The following is a 23,696-nucleotide window of genomic DNA, read 5'->3' on the forward strand; positions in this document are numbered from 1 at the left end:
ACCAACACTGTTGTTTTGTAATACTGTACACTCCCGAGCACTTAGTACAGTGCTCTGCACACAATAAGCACTCAATAAATATGACATTGATTGATTGATTGATACAACTACTATTACTGTTACTACTACTGCTACAACTACTACTACTACATAGTGGATAGAGCACGAGCCTCGGAGTCAGAAGGTCATGGGTTCTAATCCCAGCTCTGCCACTGTCTGCTCTGTGACCTTGGGCAAGTCGCTTCACTTCTCTGTGCCTCAGTTACCTCGTCTGTAAAATGGGGGCTGAGACTCAGTGCCCCATGTGGGACAGGGACTGTAGCCAACCCGATTTGCTTATATCCATCCCAGTGCATAGTACAGTGCCTAGCACAAAGTAAGCACTCAACAAATGCCACACTTATTATTATTATTAATAGTACTATGGGTACTATTACTATGCTACCTACAGCTCCTCCTCCTCTTGCTACTAATACTACCATTCCTGCGACAACTCCTGTCAGTCAGTTGAATTTATTGAGCATTTGCAAGTTGCAGAGTAATAATAATAATAATAATGATGGCATTTATTAAGTGCTTACTATGTGCAAAGCACTGTTCTAAGCGCTGGGGAGGTTACAAGGTGATCAGGTTGTCCCACGGGGGGCTCACAGTCTTAATCCCCATTTTACAGATGAGGGAACTGGGGCACAGAGAAGTTAAACGACTTGCCCAAAGTCACACAGCTGACAATCGGTGGAGCCGGGATTTGAACCCCTGTCCTCTGACTCCAAAGCCCGTGCTCTTTCCACTGAGCCATGATAAGTGCTTGGGAGGGTCCAATATAACAATTTAATGGACACATCCCCTGCCCACAGTGAGCTTGCAGTCTAGAGGCTGCTGCTACTAGTACTTACTGCTACTGCTACTACTATTGAATACTGCTGTTTTCTGAAGACAATAAAATGTTCACAGTTAAAGGAAAGAGGAGAAAGTGTTTCATTTCTGCTTCTTTGTTTGAAAGGATGTGGTTTGAGCTGACAGAGGGTTTTGTGTCAGGCTGCCTAACACTGTTTGTCACTGTGGAGTCCCAGAGAGCACAATAGTAGGTCGCAGCATCCTTGACCTCTAGCTTGTAGATTGTTAAGGAAGACTTCGTTCCGCTAAGAGAGTGAAAAAATTTTTCTTTTGGGAATCCCGACTCAGGAAAAACCTTGGACTGATAATAATACAACACCCGCTGCAGAGCTTCTCCCTCTTTCTGTTGATACCAGTGGAGGTTACTGATGGAATATCCTTCAACTGTACAAGGTATTCGTGCTGTACGGCCTAGCTGCTGAGACATTGATGGGTCTTGAAGCAGTCGATTTTCGGCAAATCCACCTGGAGCAAAGAGAAGAGGTAAAACAATTCAGTCACTCTATCTGCAAGTTGATTTTCGGCAAATCCACCTGGAGCAAAGAGAAGAGGTAAAACAACGCAGTCACTCCATCTGCAAGGAACCGGCGTGGAGAAGCGGTTCTCCACTTACCCTGCCCTTGGGTTCAGGAGAAGGGTAAAAAAGCACTTACAAACCCAGAGAGAAGCCAGCAAGCAACCCCAGAGAGCTTCCATCTTCCTCACTGTATGGTACAGCGTGCTGTGGAAGCCCAGAGAACGGGGGATTTTGACCCAACTGGGTAGGAACAGGGCGCAAAGACTGGGAGGAAGTGACTCATTTTGATAACTGCCAATGGAAGTTCTCCAAGTGTTGACTGCCGCTGAGCCCTTACATAGTGACAACAAATGAATCCGTGTGTGGCATTGGACAAGCAATCCTTGAGTGTTCTCCCGGACTGGTGCCTCAGTGGCTCTTGGGGCTGGGAGTTGGAACATAAGAACACAGGTGACTTCACTGATCATCAGGCAGACCAAGGATCCATCCCAGTGTCTGTCTTTGACAGTGGCATTAAAGAAGCAAAGGATGGCTGCCCTCCTTATGTCCAATCATCAATCAACCAATGGTTTTTATTGAGCGATTTCAGTGGGCAGAGCACTGTACTAAGCTTTTGGGTGAGTACGATGCAATAGATTAATTAGGCGCCATCCCTGCCCATTCAGTATAGTGCCTGGTGCACAGTAAGTGCTTAACAAATACCATAAAAAAAGTTTACAGAAGAGATGGGGAACGGTTTAGGGGAGGACCTTCCAAAATCCCCCAGCTTTCCTTTGCCTTCCCTCTCCATCCCTCTAATAACCCATTGTGGATGTTTCCTCCATGAATTTACCCAAATCTTGGTGGAAACGATGGTTATTTTCTGCAGCATGGTTTCTTGGGGAAATGAAGCTAGAGGAGTCATTGCTGAAGTCCTACTGTGGATGGTAAAGCTGTATTAATGTTCGCATCTCCCTCTAGATTGAAAACTCACTGTGGGCAGGCCCTGTGTCTGCCAACTTTGTTGTACGATACAAGTGCTTAGTATGGTGCTCGGCACATAGTAAGTGCTCAAGAAGTACCATTAACGATGATGATGATGATGATGATGAAACAGGGGTGGCAGAGCTAGAAGAAACATATTCTTCATATAATTGTAATAATTATGTGAAGCAGCATGACCTCATGGATAGAGCAAGAGTCTTGGAGTCAGAAGGACCTGGGTTCTAATCCTGACTCCCAACTTGGCTGCTGGGTGACCTGAGGCCTTCTCTGTGCCTCAGTTCCCTCGTCTGTAAAATGGGGATTAAGACCGTGAGCCCCAAGTGAGATACGGACTGTGTCCAACCTGATTAGCTTGTTTCTACTCCAGCTCTTACAACAATGCCTGGCACGTAGTAAGTGCTTAACAAATACTATAAAAAATTGTTGCTGCCATTGATAAGAACTACATTTGTTGGGTGCTTACTGTGTGCCAAGCACTGTACTAAACTCTGGTGTAGATACAAGGTAATCAGGTCCCACATGAGGGTCACATTCTAGGTAGGAAGGAGCACAGCTTTGAATCCCCATTTTGCAGATGAGGGAATTGAGGCACAGAGAAGCTAAGTGGCTCATAAGTTCACATAGCAGGTAAGTGGCGGAGCCAAGATTAGAACCCAGGTCCTCTGACCCTCAGGCCTATGCTCTTTCTACTAGGCTACACTGCTTCATCTCTTCCACGAAGGCTTCCCTGACTTAGCTCTCATTTCCTCTTCTCCCACTCTCTTCTGCATCACCCTTGCACTTGGATTTCCTCCCTCAATTCACCCCTCCCTCAGCTCCAGAGCATTTATGTACAGATCTGTAATTTATTGATGTATATTAGTGTCTGCCTCCCCTTCTAGACTATAAATTCACTGAGGGCAGAGATCGTACCTGCGAACTCTGTTAATATTGTGCTTTCCGAAGCACTTAGTAGAGTGCTCTGCACCCAGTAAGTGTTCAGTAAATACAATTGATTGATTGATTGATTCCTCCTGAACTAAGTCCTCAAGACTGACAGTTACACACACACACACACACACACACACACACACACACATACACACACACAGAGTTTCGCCCTTCACTTCTCTGACCCACAGTTCTCTCCAACATTTCAAAGCATACCATCCGCAACAGCTGGGTTTTTCCTCCTCAGAACCCGGATTTCTTTTCCTCTCTCATCTTTACAACACTTTTTCCTGGTTCCGTGCTACTGAACCCAAATCTTAGTCTCCGGTTGGTTCCTGTGTACATTAAGAAGCCCAGGCACAACAAGGGAGTTGGATTTTGCACGCACTCCATGGGGGAAGCGGTGCTCCTTGGACTCTCCAGCCTCCGTCTGATCTTGCTCTGCACACAGAAGGTGCTCAGTAAATGATGATGATGCGTTAAGTGGCCCGTCCAAGGTCACATAGCAGGTAAGTGGCGGAGCCAAGATTAGAACCCAGGTCCTCTGACCCTCGGGCCTATGCTCTTTCTACTAGGCTACACTGCTTCATCTCTTCCAAGAAGACTTCCCTGACTTAGCTCTCATTTCCTCTTCTCCCACTGTCTTCTGCATCACCCTTGCACTTGGATTTCCTCCCTTTATTCACCCCTCCCTCAGCTCCAGAGCATTTATGTACAGATCCGTAATTTATTGATGTATATTAGTGTCTGTCTCCCCTTCTAGACTACAAGCTATACTACCGATGATGAGGATGATGATGACGACGATGATAATAGCCTCCTCTCACAGGCAGGATTGGACTTCTCCCCCCAGGGGCCTGCGGGTCTGTGCAGAAAGCTGTATTTTTTTGCACTTTTCCAGAGGAGGGTGTCTCTTTTCTCTGGCCAGTCTCTAACCTCACCTACAATTGAGGTTATCTGGACCATCACCAGTTACTATGTGCCAGACACCGTACTAAATGCTGGGGTGGATATAAGCAAATCAGGTTGGACACAGTCCCTGTCTCGCATAGGGCTCACACTCTTAATCCCCATTTTACAGATGAGGAAACTGAGGCCTGAGTGGAGCAATGCAGGGCTGCTGAGCCTCCACATAGGCCTGGAGATTCCTCAGTGAGGATTTGGGTGTGACTATACACCCCAAAGCCACACTCATTCAAACCAAAAGAATGACAAAAACCCAAAGACCCAAATTTAAATGCTACTATTAGTTGCTTCAAATCACTACACACTTACATACACCAAAAAAAAACAAAAAAAGGCCCCTGAACCATGAATGTGTGCTTCTCAATTGATCATATTGATTGATTGAGGATTTATTGTGTGCAGTGCAGTGCAGAGCACTGTACCAATACTTAGGGGAGTACAATACAACAGAGAAGCATGGCTAGAGCATGGGCCTGGGAATCAAAGGACCTGGGTTCGAATCCCGGCTCCACCGCTTGTCTGCTGAGTTACCTTGGGCAAGTCACTTCACTTCTCCGTGCCTCAGTTACCTCATCTGTACAACGGGGATGGAGACTGTGAGCCCCATGTGGGACAACCTGATTACCTTGTATCTACCCCAGTGCTTAGAACAGTGCTTGGCACATAGTAAGTACTTAACAAATATCAGCATTATTATTATTATTCTCCATGCCTCAGTTACCCCATCTGTAAAATGAGGATTAAGACTGGGAGCCCCATGTGGGACATGAACTATTTCCATCTTGATTAGCTTTTATCTACCCCACTATTTTTTTATCTACCCCAGTGCTTAGTACAGTTCCTGGCACATAGTAAGGGCTTAACAAATACCATAAAAACCCGAACAACAACAAAAAAACTATATTCGGCAGACACATTCCCTCCCCACAACAACTTTACAGTCTCAAGAGACCCATAGATTATGTCTTTAGGTTTGTTTGTTTATTATTTGTTTATTTATGACATTTCACCAAGATGAGGCAAGCGGCATAGTATAGTGGATATAGCAGGGCTTGGGAGTCAGAGGGTCATCCTGGATCCACCACTTGTCTACAGAGTGGCCTTGGGCAAGTCACCTCACGTCTCTGGGCCTCAGTTTCCTCATCTGTAAAATGGGGATTAAGAGTGTGAGCCCTATGCGAGACAGAGACTGTATCCAACTTGATTTGCTTATATCCACCCCAGCACAGTGTCTGGCACATAGTAAGCATTCAACGAATGCCATTATTATTATTATTATTAACTATTTTTACCTCCTGCTCCCATTCTTTGTAACCAGTTGCTTCCTACTTATCTCTTCTGTTAGAGTGCAAGGTACTTAAAGGCAGGGCTGTGTCTTTTATGTCTATTGAATGCTCTCAAGTGATGGTATAGTGCTCTGCACAGGGTGCCCACTCAATAAATACTCATGGAGATGGAGTAGGGGAGTGTGAAGGGAGCAGCCACAGTTAGTCAACATTATTCAATCTTCCTCTGCTAATTCTGGGTACCTGGGCCAGCCCTCTTGAAGTCACCACTGAAGCATCTCGGTTTCGACTACCTGCTGTTTCCCCCCCCTCTACCCGTCACCCATCCTCCATCTCCCCATAAATATATATATAAATAAATAAATATGATCGGATAAATATGAGTGAATGAAAGTGAGTTACAGGATAAGCAGAGAATCATTTATTGAATTCCGGCCAGTTTTAACCTAAGCCTCTGTAGATGATCGCTCTCAGAAATAAACCTGAAGTATTTATATATATATGTATATATATATATATATATATATACATGTATGTATATTATATATATGTATATATATATATAATGGCATTTATTAAATGCTTACTATGTGCAGAGCATTCACCATCACCACCATCATCATCATCATCACCAATATCATCCGTGCCCAGTAAGTTTTTGCCGTAGCACTTTATTGGATGTCTACTGGGTGCAGAACACTCTTTTGGACACTTGTGAATATATATCGGAAGTAATGTCTTGGAAGCTCCTCGAGGGTGGGGAATGTGTATTTTGCTTTCTGTTTAATCTCAAAGTTCTCAGTACTGTGCTCTGCACTCAGTAGCTACTCAAAAAATACCACTGATGGATTGAAAAAGCAGAGTCCCAGCCCTTGCAATCTAGTGAGGGACCCAAACAGATACAATTAGCAAACATGCAAAATGTCAAAGCATTAGAGTATGGGTACACATGATGAAAAATGGAGGCAAATCAATTAAATGCCTTCCCTTCCCCACAGCACCTGTATATATGTATATATGTTTGTACATATTTATTACTCTATTTATTTATTTATTTTACTTGTACATATCTATTCTATTTATTTTATTTTGTTAGTATGTTCGGTTTTGTTCTCTGTCTCCCCCTTTTTCAGACTGTGAGCCCACTGTTGGGTAGGGACTGTCTCCATATGTTGCCAACTTGTACTTCCCAAGCACTTAATACAGTGCTCTGCACAAAGTAAGCGCTCAATAAATACGATTGATTGATTGATTGATTAAAGATCAACCAGAGAATCAATACCGAAGACTTCAATGTCCTGTCAGATTCCTTTTCTCCAGAATCACAACCCCATACATCATCTCAGATCAATGAAGAGACCATACCTTCCCACCCCCTTTGCAGTAATAATATGAATAACACGAATACTACTACTATTACTACTACTAATAATAATTGGGGTATTTGCTAAGTGCTTACTTTGTGTCAAACAATGTACTGAGCCTGGGGTATATACTGGATAATTGCATCTTACATGGAGCTTATAGTCTGAGTAAGAGGAGGAATAGGTATTGAATCTCCATATTGCAGATGAGAGAACCAAGGTACAGAGAAGTGGACTTGTCCAAGGTCACACAACAGAAAATTGGTGGAGCTGAGATTAGAACCCAGATCCTCTGACTTTCCACTAGACCGTGCTGCTTCTCTTTATGAATACTTGGTGCCTAAAGCTAACCCAACCATTTCCTGATTAGTTGCTGCAGGTTCTCCCAGGATTGCCTCTGGAGGAAGGTCTCCCACAAGGGACCTTCTGTCAGACCAATCCTTCATCCGTGTATGCTGAATGCCTAGATCTCTCCAGCATGCCTCTGTCCTGTCTTGTGGGCAGGGAACGTGTCTACCATCTCTGTTGAATTGCATTCTCCCAAGCCCTTAATACACTGCTCTGCACACTTAAAGCGCTCAATAAATACCATTGAACGATTGATTGCTCTCACTGTCAAAACAGGGGGTGCACCGTTTCTAGACGTCACCAAAGTGTCTGAATCCAAGACTCCACAGATGCTGCTTTGCCTTTTGCCAGTTCACAAGACATTTCCTAAGCGCTTACTAAGTGCAGGGTTTTGTACAGAGTGACCATCAATTCCTAAGGCCCTGAGCCATGCCATCTTAGGTTAGACCAAAGGCCCACCAAGCCCAATGTTCCTTTTCCAACAGCGGCAGCAAGATGTTTGCAGGAACTGTACCGCAGCTGTCTTCCTCTGGCAAAGAATGAGGGCAAGTGGCAAAGGCTGGGAAACAGCGGCAAAGAGGTTGCTGTGGTTTGATTGGCAGCAACCGCAGCAGGGTTTTTTCCTTCACACGGTCCTCACCGGGTTTGGACCCCATGAGATAACCAGCAGGCACAAAAGTACGTGCCCACATCAATCTTGGAAAAGTTGTTAATGATTAAGGTGATGATGCCTCGAATCGCAGCTGGTTCTGAGGCAAACCGACAGAGACGAGATAGGGAAGACCCTTACGCCGTCTCTGAGGATACCAGGAAACTTTGCCACTGCTGAATGAAGTGTCAGATGGCTTACAGGCTACCAGGGTGGTTTTGTCCACTTCCTGGGAGATGGGCAGTACCAGCGTGATCATACGCTGGCAAGGCAAAGCCGAGAGCTGTTATCCATGTGAAGTGGAAACACCTGGGAGTGATTTTTACCATCACTGCTGACTCCACAACGATGGGAAAGTCAGGAGAAGAGCAAACCTACAGGCCCCAACCCGAGCGTCAGTGAATACTACCAGGGTGAGCATCAAACCGGACATGGCGGTCTTGGACCTGAAGACCTGAGGTATCGGTAACGAGAAGGGAGATGGAGCAGGTTGGGGTTGTAGGTGGAGGAGGAGATGGCTAGTGGAGGTCAAATCCAATGACTGTTCTTTCCAGTAGCACTAGACGGGGCATCTCCAACCGGACTATGCAGTCAAGCACTATAGAAACAGAAAGAGGCCTGTGTTTAGAACAGCATCCTTTATTTCATATGCGCGTTCTGCGATATTTGGGTGATCATAGTCCTGACACCACTGCCTTGTCTGCATGGGGCAAATCTAACATTAGAGCGGAAAGTTTTTGTAGAACCTTCCTGAGTCTTAATGACCCTCACAATTTCTGATTCACCAGTCAGTGTCAAAGGGGGATTTGCTACTTGTGGGGTTTTTTCCCATTCAGCAAGAAAAGATAAAATGTGTAGGATGGAAGCCCTTGAGCCTCACCCCTGCAGGAGTCTACTTATCCCCAGATTGCTGGATTCCTGTCTCTCTCTCTCTCTCTCTTTTAATGATATTTACTAAGTGCTTACTACATGCCAGGCACTGTACTTATCACTGGGGTAGTGATTAGTAATCAAGTTGACACAGTCCATGTCCCACATGAGGCTCATAGTCTTAATTCCCATTTTCCGTATGAGGTAACTGAGGCACGGAGAAGTTAATTGACTTGCCCAAGGTCACACAGCGGACAAGTAGCAGAGTCGGGATTAAGACCCACGTCTTTCTGACTCCCAGGCTTGTGCTAGATCCACTGAGCTACGCTGTTTTGTCAATCTCATCTTTGATGGTGTCAAAGGAGCTCAGTTAGGGAGCAGTTAGGGAGCAGTGCTATTACTGGGTCAAACCAAGTGGTGGAGCCGGGATTAGAACCCAGGTCCTCCTGACTCCAAGGGCCATTTTCTATCCACTAGGCCACACTGCTTCTCAATTACAATTGATCTTTAATTGTAATAGTGATAATTACAATCATCTGGTGGGCTTGCCTGTTTAAAAAAAAATCATGCATCAGCACAAATGCATCCTGGGAGGGTGAGGGAGCAGGTTATGGGATCAATTTCTCTTACCTGCTGGGTAGTCAGTTAGTCAATCAGTCAATCATATTTATTGAGTGCTTACTGTGTGAGGAGCACTGTACTAAGTGCTTGGCAGAGTATAGGGAAGTAGCGTGTCTTAGCGGAAAAGCACAGGCCTGTGAGTCAGGAGGGCCTGGGTTCTAATCCCGACTCCTCCGCTTCATTCATTCATTCAGTCGTATTTATTAAGCGCTTACTGTGTGCAGAGCACGGTCCTAAGCGCTTGGGAAGTACAATTTGGCAACAGATAGAGACAATCCCTACCCAACAACGGGCTCACAGTCTAGAAGTGGGAGACAGACAACAAAACAAAACAAATAGACAGGCATTAATAGCATGCCTCCGCTTGTCCCCTGTGTGACCTGGGGCAAATGACTTCACTTCTCTGGGCCTCAGTTCCCTCATACGTCAAATCGAGATTAAGACTGTGAGCTCCATGTGGGACAGGGACTGTTTCCAACCTGATTAACTTGTATCTATCCCAGTTCTTGGAACAGTGCTTGGCACATAATAAGCATTTAACAAGTACAATAATAATAATAATCATAATGATGATGAAAAAACACAATATGACAGAGAGGGTCTTCCCTGTGTTCCCAGTGCTCAGAACAGTGCTTGGCACATAGTAAGCACTTAAGTACAATAATAATAATAATGATGATGATGAAAAAATACAATATGACAGAGAGGGTCTTCCCTGTGTGCTCTCTATGGCAGCCACATAGTCAGGAGGTAGAGACCCCAACCAGTCCTGAGCTGAAGTGGTGGAGGGGCTGAGGTGGTGGCTTTGGATGCCAGGTGCCAATAGGCAGAGACACAAGAAGGTTATTTTGTACAGCAAAATACAGATCCGGGCTTTCTGACACTGTGTTTCCAGCTGGCACAATAGTATGTCCCCACATCCTCCTTGTCAAGTTTATGAATTCTTAGGGTACAAGTGGAATCGCTATTCTTTTTGGTGGCTTCAAACTTCCGTTTATACTGCTGTTGCTCAAGAACAACTTCGTCATTTGATGAGAGATAAAGGATCCGCTCGGGGGCCTGGTTGGCTCTCAGGCGGTACCAGTGAATGTAAGCACTGGCAAAATTAGTTGCCCGCACTTTGCAGTCGAGGTAGGCTGTGCCGCCCTTTTTCTTGGCCGTGGAGGCTTTGGATTGCTGCAGTTCTGTCTGACCATTGGTGCCTGCAAACAAACAAAATTTCTTTTTGTAAGAAATAGCAAGAAGCAAGAAGATGCTTGCTATGTGGAGAGGAAGGGATTTAAGCGAAAGGTGGGCTTTCTGCCTCTTGGCCTGAACGGAGGAGGGAGAATTGGCGTGAGCTGAACTTACGAGCCCAAAGGGAAACCACGATGATGGGCAGGGGCAGGATCATCCTGGCAGGACCTGTGGGCTCTGGGCCGTTGGATGGGAGGTTGAACGGTGCGGGGAGGCTGACGCCTTACTGGGGACGGGGAAGTGACTCTCTAAGAGAACGGCCAATCCATGTCACACGTGTGGCTGCAGGTTTGCCTCTGCTCTGCTAAAGAGTGATTTTTAGCAACACGTTATTCACACTATCTTCCCAGTTCTCTCTAGACTGTAAGATCGTTGTGACAGAGAACGTGTCTACCAACTCTGTACTCTCCCAATTGCTTAGTACAGTGCTCTACACCCAGAAACTGCTCAATAAATACAACTGGTTGATTGATCTAATAATATCTCTAGATTACTGTGGATTTTAGGGTGAGGAGGTCGTTTTCTGTACTGCAGTTCAATTTCTTTTGATGCGAGTGTGAGGAAGAAAACTCCGCGTTTTGCAGCAACCCAATAACGCCCCGCTTTTGTCGGTTGCCATCTCACTCGATCAGGTTTTGTGGGGGTCCGGCTTTACTTGGGGTCACTGGAGTTAGGATAGTTATAGAAGATGGTCTGTGGAGTTCGTGGCCTTGCTTGGTGGTGAGAGGCAGAAAGGAGCGGATGTCACCAGTTCGGCTCAATCGATTGATCAATCATTGATATTTATTGAGCATGTACTGTTTTTTATGGTACTTTTTAAACACTTACCCCGTGCCAAACTCACTGCTGAGCACTGGGGTAGATATGAGATAAGCAGGTTGGACACGGTCCCTGTTCCATGTTGGGCTCCTTGTCTAAGTAGAAGGGAATAGGATTTAATCCCCATTTTACAGATGGCACAGAGAAGTTGTGACTTGCCCAAGATCACACAGAAGGCAAATGGCAGAGCCGGGACTAGAACCCAAGTCCTTGACTCCCAAAGCCATTAATTACTCTTTCCACTAGACCACAGTGCAGAGCACTGTACTAAGCCCTTGGGAGAATACAATAGTGTAGAAACAATTCTTATTCTCAAGGAGTTTACAATCTAGTGAGGGAGGCAGACATTAAAATATATTACAGGTAGGGGAAGGAAAAGAGAATATTAGTATTGTTTAGGTAGAGGGTGAGGTGACTATTTAAGTGCTTAGGGTAAAACTCATGTGCTTTTTTATGGCATTTATTAAGCACTTACTGTGTGCAAAGCACTGTTCTAAGCACTGGGGAGGTTACAAGGTAATCAGGTTGTCCCATGGGGGGCTCACAGTATTAATCCCCCATTTTACAGATGAGGTAACTGAGGCCCAGAGAAGTTAAATGACTTGCCCAAAGTCACACAGCTGACAAGTGGTGGAGCCAGGATTTGAGCCCACGACCTCTGACTCCAAAGCCCGGGTTCTTTCCACTGAGCCACACTGCTTTGGTGATGTAGTAAGGGTGTTGGGATGAAAGATTAGTCAGGGAAGGCTTCCTGGAGGAGATATACTTTTAGTAGGACTTTGGTGATGGGTTGAAAACTAATTTTTTTTTAATGGTGTTTAAGTGCTTGCTATATGCCAGGCACTGTACTAAGCACTGGGGCAGATACACGCTAATCAGGTGGGACGTATTCCATGTGAGTCTTTGTCCCCATTTTACAGATGAGGTAACTGAGGCATTGGGAAGTGATGTGATCTGCCCAAGGTCACACAGCAGACAAGTGGCAGAGCCAGGATTAGTACCCAGGTCCTTCTGACTCCCAAATCCATGCTCGCTCCATTAAGGAGGCCATGCATGCTGCTTCTTTAAACTAGAACAGTGCTTTGCACGTAGTAAGTGCTTAATAGATGCCATCATTATTATTACTGTAAACTCCTCTCAGATCTAGTTGTGAAGGACATTTCTTAGTCACTGAGTGGTGAGCTACAGTGGCTGGGTCTGCCCAGGGCAAGTCCTGTGGAGCAATTATTCAGTTGATTTGCTTCAGGGAGACAGCCCAACTTGTTGAGTTAATCAACAGAGCGGCTATAGTGACTTGCATAATCTAACTGAGCTCTTTCTACAGATCAAACCATCTGCATAACCGCTCAGATTTCCCCTTCATTGCCCCAGCCAGTAACGTCAGTCATTCAGTTAATCATATTTATTGAATGCTTACTGTGTGCAGAGCACTGTATTATTAAGCACTTGGGAAAGTCCAGTATTATATATACTAATATAATAGACACACTCCCTGCCCACAACGAGCTGACAGTCTTAGAGTGGGAGACAGATAATATAAATAAATAAAATTACAGAGATGTACATAAGTGCTGTGGGGCTGGGAGCGGGGATGAATAAAGGGAGCAAATCAAGGCAGCAAAGAAGGGAGTAGGGAGAAGAGGAAAGGAGGGCTTAGTCAGGGAAGGCCTCCTGGAGGAGATGTGCCTTCAATAGGGCTTAGAAGGAGGGGACGGTAATCGTCTGTCGGATATGAAGAGGGAGGGTGTCAATTTGAAAGGAATATAAAGAGGAGCTTCATGACATTGCTTTTTTCTCTTGTGTTCATTATTTGTATTCACTCTCATACTCTTTGAACTACTGCTTAGTCAATTTTAGAGAAAGTGCCTCCCCCCTTTTTACAGTAAGTTCTTAGGTATTTTTCTACTCTTCCTGCACTTCGCTGTTCACCAGTGTAGTTGGCATTCTTATGTTTCTTAGTCTCTCCCATTGGAATGGAAGCTCTTTGATTGAAGTGACCTGCCTTACACTTGTCACATGCCTCCCCACAGCACTTTTGACTGTGGTGCTGTTCACTGAAGCCCTCATTCTGTCCTGTCAGTGACATCCTGTCCGTCATGGCGATTACGACAATGAGGTTTCAATGCGGCACAACAAGGTTGCTGAAATCTTGAGAATCTAGAGTTACAGGCCTCCTGGCTCAGACACAGTCGATTTTCATTCCAGATCTGAGGGTGCCAGAGAGTAGGGAATGGGGCAGGGTAGAAAAGTTTGGCCAAATCTCTGTATATGGCAGGACACTGGTGTTCCCAATGGAGACCTTGAGGATTCACAGTTCGGATGTTGTATGTGAACAGCCTGGGCTCGTGGGGTAGGGGAAGTGGGATTAGGGAAAGACTAGGAATTGGTGACATCAATTCCTCTTAGTTCAAAGCAGGAAACAGCTTATAAAGGGGTTAAATTGTTTTACAGGTCCTTTGTTGAGGCCTTTGTGTGCAAACCTGATCATGGAAAAAAGCAACACCAGCTGGTTCCTCTGAATTGGATTTAAAAATAGTAATAATAGTAACAACAGTAATAAGAATGGTATTTGTTAAGTGGTTACTGTGTGCCAAGCACTGTACTAAGTGCTTGGGTAGATACGAGGTATTCAGATTGGATACAGTCCCTGGCTCACAGTCTAAGAAGAGGGAGTTGGATTTAATCCCCATTTTACGGATGAGGAAACTGAGGCACAGAGATGTAAAATGATTTGCCCAAGGTCACACAACAGACAAGGGGCAGAGCGGGGATTAGAACCCAGGTCCTCTAACTCCCAGACCCAATTTCTTTCCTTTAGGCCACACTGCTGTCTCTGTGCTTGTTTTTTTAAAGATCCTTTTGCCAGGAAGAGATCGAGGTCGAAAGTCGTTGAGGATTCCAGGCAAGAACGGATGCGGGCAGAGGGGTGAGGGGAGGGATTTTGTGTGGACTGTCTGAGGGCGCATGTTTCTGTGGGTAAGCCAGCAGGCACAGTAGTAGGTGGCCACATCATTGCTCTCTATGTTGTTAATTGTTAGGATGGAGTTGGAGGATGGAGTTCTCTTATCTGCCCCAAACTTTTTCTTATCAGTGTTTGGGTCATGTTGAGTGGTGCCTGCTGAAGAGACGAAGAGCAGCCACTTCAGAGCCTCCCCTGGTTTCTGCTGGTACCAGTGTATGACAGCAGTAGAAAACTCAACTTCGGACACCTCACATTTCACGCGGACTGTTTTTGTGAGTGGCCTGATGATGTACGGTTCTTCTTGCTCCAGTTTCACCGCCCTGGATCCAACTGGGAATAGGAAAAGAGAGAAAATCCCTAGACAGCGTGAATTGGGACTAAAAGGAGAGAATCCTCGGATCTCTTCCCAGGCCGGGGGCAGGGTGGAAAGACCTTACTGGTGCATAGGGTGAGCACGGCAAGCACAGACAGCAGTGACATCCTCTCAGCTGGGACGCGGCCTGTGGCGTGGATGCTGGGGGCCGGAGGGAGATGTGTTGGCGGAGGTCACGGGGCAGTGTCAGAGGGGACCCGCACCGGCTGGGGGTCTCCGAGGGAATGACCTGGGAAGACCTCCGTCAGGGGGTCACGATCCCGGCTGCAGTTCGGACCTTCCAACACGGTGCTGATTCTCTGCAAACTTCAGTTCACGGACTCTGTCGCTCTCACTCTCCCTGGGCTCGTGACTGTTGACCCGGTTCCTCTCACCCACGGAGGAGGAGCTTATAGATATCACGGCAGCTATCGGCTATAAACCCTCTATGAGAGTGTAAGCTCCTTGGGGGCAGAGATAATAATAATAATGATGGCATTTATTAAGTGCTTACTATGTGCAAAGCACTGTTCTAAGCGCTGGGGAGGTTACAAGGTGATCAGGTTATCCCACAGGGGGTCACAGTCAATCCCCATTTTACAGATGAGGGAACTGAGGCACAGAGAAGTTGTGACTTGCCCAAAGTCACACAGCTGACAATTGTCAGAGTCTGGATTTGAACCCGTGACCTCTGCCTCCAAAGCTCCAAAGCTCTGACTCCTCTTTCCTCTGAGCCACGCTGTTTCTCTTGTGCTTTTGTTGTATATTCCAAGAGCTCAGTACAATATATTGGTCCCAGAGGGCAGATCACAGGCTCGGTTCTCCTGAAGCACTGACATTTAAGTATCGGCAGCTTCTATCCCGGCTGATTGTGCCACCTGTGTTACACTGGGATACGAGCCGGAGAGAATTGCTGAGGAGAAACACAGATTATTCCACACTCTTCTAAACTGCCTGGTATCTCCTTACATTTTGCTTGTTCTCTAAAGGACAGATGCTTGTCTTCATATACTTAGTCCAGTGGCATCAGTTCCATGGTAAATATTTTTATAAATCTTTCTCCATCCAACTTACTTTGCTTTCAGCCTACCAGAAACTATATAGTGGTGTTAGCTTGTACTCTCTCAAGCAGTTAGTATAGTGCTCTGTACGGAATAAGTGCTTAATAAATTGATATTGACTGATGGCAGCGCTTAGAACAGTGCTTTGCACACAGTAAGCGCTTAACAAATGCCATTATTATTATTATTATTATTATTATTATTATTATTATCTACTCTGGGGACAATGGTGGTTTAGGAATCTCTGTAGACTGTAAGCTCTCTGTGGACAGGGAATGAGCCACCCAGCTCTGTTATATTGTATCATCATCATCATCATCAATCGTATTTATTGAGCGCTTACTATGTGCAGAGCACTGTACTAAGTGCTTGGGAAGTACAAATTGGCAACATATAGAGACAGTCTCTACCCAACAGTGGGCTCACAGTCTAAAAGGGGGAGACAGAGAACAAAACCAAACATACTAACAAAATAAAATAAATAGAATAGATATGTACAAGTAAAATAAATAAATAAATAAATAGAGTAATAAATATGTACAAACATATATACAGGTGCTCTTCCAAGTGCTTAGTACAGTGTTCTGGATTTAATAAGTGCTCAGTGAATACAACTGATTGATTTATTGATTGATTAGACCCCCAAACCCTCACACTTAGGTAGAGTGCCTGAAACCTTCTGGGCACAGGGCAAGGTTCTTTCTCACTTCAATTCAATAAAACTGATCTTTGGGATTTGCATTAGAAAACAAAGGGATTTTTGCCCCTCTGAAATGGATGGGATTACAGTCCTAATCCCATCCATGCAGAAAACTTCTCCAGGTGGAATCCCATCCACAACAGTCAGGGCTTCTTTTGAAGCATGTGAAAAGCTCAGAGTAATAATTATTTTTCTTCCAGACGAATGAATGATTCACTGAAATTCACCCCAGCCTCGTCCCTTTGACAAAGTCCTCAAACATCTAGTCAGTGGTTTAGGCCTTTGCCGAGCTCAGTAACCAAACACGGTCTCTGCTCTGGGGAAATCACAGTCCAAAATAGCCACTAGGGAGTGATTCAGATTTACACTGCAAACAGATCAACCTGTGCAAGACATATCAATAAGTTAGTCATAATTATTGAGTGCGTACTGTGTGTTAAGTGCTAAGTATTAAGTACTGAGTGCTTGGAAGAGTATAATATAGCAGTATTACAGTTGGTAGACATGTTCCCTGCCCACAGTGAGTTTACAGTCTAGACATAGAGAAGCACTTCATGGAAACAGGACGGGCTTGGGAGTCAGAGGTCATGGGTTCTAATCTCGACTCCGCCACTTGGCCGCTGTGTGACTTTGGGCAAGTCGCTGAACTTCTCTGTGCCTCAGTTACCTCATCTAAAAAATGGGGATGAAGACTGTGAGCCCCAGATGGGACAACCTGATTACCTTTTATCTAGCTAGTGCTTAGAACAGTGCTTGGCACATAGTAAGCACTTAACAAATACCATTATTATTAATTATTATAGAGACACATGACAAGGAGGCAATCTGAGTAGATAAGTGAAGGATGTATCAAAGTCACTGGTGAGCAAAGGGAGACATGCATATTCCACAGAGGAAAAACTGCAAAACATTTACAAGCAATCCATGATTTTCTTTTAATATCCAACAAGCAAGCACCATAAAAAACAACATTAGAAGATTTACTCTGGAAAGCTTCGTTGTCTAATTTTCTTGGACTTCGAAGATCATGTGGCTTTAAAACCAAGAAGTTAGTTTTAAAAGTACATTCCTAAGCCTCTGGATAATTGACAGTTGTCTCAGTGTTTGTTTACATCCACTCTTCCTAGCTGAGCATTTTATGGGGAAGTTATGGGCATTTGATTTTCTGAACCAGGTGAATTGAAATCAAGGTTCAGTTGCCTGCCTTTGCTACCTGAAAGATATGGATTTTTTTCCCCCCAGCTTTTCAAAGAAGTCCATTGAAAAGGTAAATGTTGCAAGGCAGGTAGATTTGGGTTGGGATATAACTATGTCCCTTGTAAATTTTTTTAAGGGTATTTTTAAGGGCGTACTATGTGCTAGGCACTGTTACAAGGTAATCAAGTTGGACACAGTCCATGTCCCACGTGGGGCTCACAGTCTTAATCCCCATTTTACAGATGAAGTAACTGAAGCAATGAGAAGTTGTGACTTGCCTAAGATCATACAACAGAAAGTGGTGGAGGTGGGATTAGAACTCAGGTCCTTCTGACACGCAGGCCCATGCTCTATCCACTTGACTATGCTGCTTCTCTGGTTTGCAAATGAAACTAAAATCCTTTGATAATCTAGGTCTATTTAGATACTCTCTCACACACATTTATTTAAGTGGCTCAAACAAATGATGTAGTACTTGACTAAAAGAAATGACATGATGGGGCTAATACAAACTGAGAATTATAAATAAATGCTAGTAAGTCCTAAATATATATTTTCTGATTTCACAGGGATGTTTTGAGGTTAAAATACAGTAACTGATGTTAAAGTGCCTTGGAAAACTAAAATTGTTAATTCAACATAAGATTCTTATTTTGAAAATGCTTTTTGACATGGGGTGGGGGTGATGAGGAATGAAGATTTTTATCCTATTTTTCAGGTGAGGAAACCGAAGCCCAGAAGGGGTTAGTCACTTTCCTGAGGACAGAGAGCAATCTAGGGGCAAACGAGCACTGGGTTCTTGGTTGGCAGGCTCATACTTTTTGCAACAGACCATGCTACTTCCCTTATAATAATAATAGTGGTATTTGTTAAGCATCTACTATGTGCCAGGTACTATACCAAGCTCTGTGGTGGATGCAAGCAAATTGGGTTGGACACAGTCCCTGTCCCACGTGGGGCTCCCAGTCTCAATTCCCATTTTACAGATGAGGTAACTGAGGCCCAGAGAAGTGAAGTGACTTGCCCATGGTCACACAGCAGACATGTGGCAGAACTGGGATTAGAACCCATGACCCCTGACGTCCATGCCCATGCTCTTTCCACTACACCATGCTGCGGTGTAGAGCTCCATTTTCACAGGCTTATTTCATGATTGGTTCCCCAAAATTGCATGAAGCCAAAATCTTGACACTCAGAACCAATTTTCTTATGGGAATAAAGTCATAAATGGGAGACTAGCTACTGAGTTTATGCTAGATACCCCATTTTTACCCAAATGACTCTGAATGGTATTCTCAGTTATTAATATGCTGGCTTGATTAGTGTATCTAAACCGTAGGTTGCAGTCACTGACAGTCATTCATTCATATTATTATTCGATCATTTCATTCATTCATTCAATAGTATTTATCATTTATTGAGGGCTTACTGTGTGCAGAGCACTGTAATAATAATAATAATAATAATAATAATAATGATGGCATTTATTAAGCACTTACTATGTGCAAAGCACTGTTCTAAGCACTGGGGAGGTTACAAGGTGATCAGGTTGTCCCACGTGGGGCTCACAGTTTTCATCCCCATTTTACAGATGAGGTAACTGAGGTCCAGAGAAGTTAAGTGACTTGCCCAAAGTCACACAGCTGACAACTGGAGGAGCCAGGATTTGAACCCATGAACTCTGACTCCAAAGCCCGGGCTATTTCCACTGAGCCATGGTGTACTAAGTGCGAGAGTACAATGTAACAATAAACAGACTAATTCCCTGCCCATAGTGAGCTTACATTCTAGAGGGGGAGACAGACATTGATTTATTAGTTAATTTGTGAATAAATTAATAAATATTAATTAATTTATTTATATTAATGTCTGCCACCCGCTCTACATAAAAATCACTTAAAAGTTGAAAAACCAAAGAAATTTAGTGCCAGCCAATATGCATTACTCTTACATATAAATAATACCAAAAGCATAGTCAAACTAAGTAAACCCCCTTCTCTCATGAGTCTGTGCTGAAATGTAATTTTTCTCAACCTGCTTCTCACACGACTCTTTCTCCAATAATAGTAAGGTACAGCAGTAAGGTACACATTCTTTTACTCAATCAATCCCCTTGCATTTATTTAATTTTAATGTCTCCCTTTAGACTGTAGGCTCCTTGAGGGCAGGGATCTTTACCAGTTGTATTGCAATCAGTCGGTGGTAGTTATTGAGTGCTTGATGTGTGGAGGGCACTGTATTAAGCTCTCCGGAGAATACAAAACACAGTTGGCACTCAGTAAATACCATTAATTGATTAATTGATTATGGCAGAGCCGAGGAAGGGGCTTCAGTGTTCTAGGTGTATAAGGGTGAAGAAGGAAAAGGTGTTTTTGTGCAGTCGTTGTGGACTTCCAGTCACTGTGTCATCCCAGCAGGCGCAGTAGTACATCCCTGCATCCTCTTCATCAAGCTTGGGTATTCTAAGAATATAGGAGGAATCTTTCTTTTGGGCAACAAATTTATTTTCAAACTTTTTTTGATCAAAAGAAACCTTGTTATCTTTAGAAATATAAAGAATCCGCTCTGGGGCTTGGTCAGTTCTCTGGCGGTACCAGTGAATATATGTAGTATCCTTATTAGTCAAATCCATTTGGCAGTAAACAAAAACTGAGTTGCCTTTATTCTTGCTGACCACTGTGCCAAGTTGATTCTGCCCTCGTTGTCCATTTGCATCTGGGAACAAAGAAAGAAAAACCAGCATTTGGTGAATTGAATGAAAGACATGTTTTCTGTTCCCTGGTCCCAGTGGATGAGATAGAATTGGAGTGATTCCAACTTACCAGCCCAAAGGGAAGCCACGAAGATGAGATGTGGCAGGATCATCCTGGCAGGACCTGTGGGCTCTCGACTGTCTAAAGGAAGGTTTAATGTAAATGATGCTGAAGCCTCAATGGTGGCGGAAGAAGTGACTCGTTGAGGGAACAACCAATTGACATTGAACATGTGGTTGCAGTTGTCGCTGTCTGGGTAGAAGGATGATGTTTAGCACCAGGCTGCTCACATAGGTCCACCTCCTCCATAATCCCTTAGTGATTATGGATGTTATGGTGAAGATGCCGCTGTTGGGTAGGAACCGTCTCTATATGTTGCTAACTTGTACTTTCCAAGCACTTATTACAGTGCTCTGCACATAGTAAGCATTCAATAAATACGATTGAATGAATGAATGAAAGATGCCATTTTTGTCAACAGGGTTCAATTTCATTTGAACCCACCGTTGGGTAGGGACTGTCTCTATATGTTGCCAACTTGTCCTTCCCAAGTGCTTAGTCCAGTGCTCTGCACACAATAAGCGCTCAGTAAATACGATTGATTTTACTTGTACATATCTATTCTATTTTATTTTGTTAATATGTTTTGTTCTCTGCCTCCCCCTTCTAGACTGTGAGCCCACCGTTGGGTAGGGACTGTCTCTATATGGTGCCAACTTGTCCTTCCCAAGCGCTTAGTCCAGTGCTCTGCACACAGTAGCGCTCAATAAATATGATTGATTGATTTTACTTGTACATATCTATTCTATTTATTTTATTTTGTTAATATGTTTTGTTCTCTGTCTCCCCCTTCTAGACTGTGAGCCCACTGTTGGGTAGGGACTGTCTCTATATGTTGCCAACTTGTCCTTCCCAAGCGCTTAGTACAGTGCTCTGCACACAGTAAGTGCTCGATAAATACGATTGATTGATTGATTGATTTGATCTATCCAAACCAAGAGTGAAGAAGAAAAGCTCTGAGTGGGTTGGTCATCACCAATCCACTTCATCAGGTACTGTGGGCAAGGGCTTGGTTTTGGATTATTTCTTGAAAGTGGTCTACAACGATTGCAGTCTTGCAGATCTGTCTGTGTGGGTGACTGGAAACCTTGGGAGAACATTTCATGGTTGCTGGATGGCAGGCTACATATCTGGATCCACCTAGTATAAGACCAGGGGAGGATAGAACAATCTAGCTGATTTTTCCCATGGAGACAGCTTAACGAGGTGATTCAAGCTCTGGAGTGAAACATTTTTTACATAGAGCAAATGCTCCTTGCTCATTCCTTTCTTTCAGGAGGTGTTCAATAAGCAGTTCAAGCTAGTAATGTTTTAATACAAGAATGTGGGAGGAATATCTAGAAAAATTAGTTAAAACAGTTAACTAGGGTGGCTATTCTATATGCCCCTTCTGTTTGTTTTTGTTGATGTGTCTTCCTTCTTTAGACGGTTATCTTTTGTGTATCCTTCTACTATTTATACTTTGGAAGCTTATTAAACTGCTTGATGGCAGTCTCATATTTGCTTGTACCTTCCTTGGCAGTTATAAAGGACCTTAACTGAGAAGGTCTGGGGTTTCAATGTGTGCAGATTTGGGTTAAATGAAGGATGCATGAATCAGAATTCCCATTCAAAAACATCCCTGGCTCTATGCAGATCTTCTTCTCTGTGGTTGACAGGCCACTCCTGGCAGGCTGAGAAAAAGTCTGGATTGAATTTGGTTCAGGACTTTGGAAGTGAAACAAAAGTCAGGGGAGAAAGTCTCTTGGAGCAGTTAAGTGAGGTTCAGCTTTCCTCCACTTTCCATTTTTAATTCATTCGTTCAAAGGGTTCTGACACAGTGTTTGTCAGATTTTCCTGGATTATCGTAGTTGGGCCTGTGAACTCATGAGGAATTGCACTTATCAGGGAGATTTTACTTTAAATATCCACAGTGCCATCTTTGACAGTGTTGATGAATGACAACAGGGTGCGTCCATGCAGATAGTTCTTTGGGGGCCCAAGAAGTGGGCTGGGGAAATCAAGCTAACCGCACGGGAGCCAGAACCAAACCTGAGGTAGCAGGGCCACGGTGTATCACTGAGGAGGTGTCTACAGTGTCCCAGGTGCATAAGGACAGAAAAGCAAGGTGTTTTTGTATGGTCGCTCTGGGTTTCCAGTGACTGTGCCATACCAGGAGGCACAGTAGTACATCCCTGCATCCTTTTCATCAGGATTGTTTATTCTCAGATAATAGAAAGAACCAGTAGGTGATTTTTGGACCTTAAATTTACTTTTATCTTCTTCCAACTGGTTAGAAACCCCAGTATCTGATGGGAAACTGAGAATCCACTCAGGGGCTTCGTCGGCTCTCTGGCGGTACCAGTGAATATTTTCATACCAAAACCCATTCTCCTTCACTTCACAGTCAAGATAGGCAATGTTGTACTCATTCGGAACGATCACCGGGGTTGGTTGCTTCACCTCTATTTGTCCATTTGCCCCTGGGAACAAAGAATTATAAGCATTTGGTGAAAGCAATGGAAGGAATTTGAATGAAATATGAGTTTTCTGTTACCTCAGTCCAAAGGATGAGATGAAATTGGTGTGAGTAGAACTTACGAGGCCAAAGGGAAACCACGATGATGAGATGCGGCAGGAACATACTACCAGGACCTGAGAGCTCTTGGCGGTCAAATGGGAAATTTAAACTTGCAAGGCCTCACTACAGTGGGGGAAGTGACTCGCTGAGAGAACAGCCAATTGGTATCGGACATGCGGCAGCGGCTATGTTACCGTTTGTGTTGAAGGGATGATGTTTAGCACAAGGCTGCACACACAGGACTCTCAGCTCCCTCTGCAAGTCCCCTGAGTGATTTTGGATATTAGGGTGAAAATGCCATTTTCTTCAATGGGGTTCAATTTCATTTGATTTTTTCCAAGCTAGGAGTGAGAAAGACAAGCTTTGTGATGTGCAAAAGTCCAGTCACGTAATATTGCGGTTGGTTGATCACGAATCCACTTTATCGGGTGCTACCGTCGAAGGGCCGCCTAAGGGGTTGTTTGGCTCTGGATTTTTTACAGGAAACAGTCTGCCGTGATCACACCTGGCTTGGTGGGGAGAGTCAGAGAGGAGAAATTGTCATTGGCCCAGTGCCATCCAAAT

At 44.2% G+C, this 23,696-nt stretch overlaps 1 gene segment (V, D, J or C); it reads right to left on the reverse strand.

Moving 5' to 3' along the window:
* Window positions 1-910: 910 nt before the first annotated feature.
* LOC119941195 lies at window positions 911-1,608 on the reverse strand. The segment is given in 2 exon segments: window positions 911-1,362; window positions 1,551-1,608. Coding segments are annotated over 2 exon segments (495 nt in total).
* Window positions 1,609-23,696: the final 22,088 nt, after the last annotated feature.

This window comes from Tachyglossus aculeatus, chromosome 2 (genome assembly GCF_015852505.1).
Source record: "Tachyglossus aculeatus isolate mTacAcu1 chromosome 2, mTacAcu1.pri, whole genome shotgun sequence".
NCBI lineage: Eukaryota > Metazoa > Chordata > Mammalia > Monotremata > Tachyglossidae > Tachyglossus > Tachyglossus aculeatus.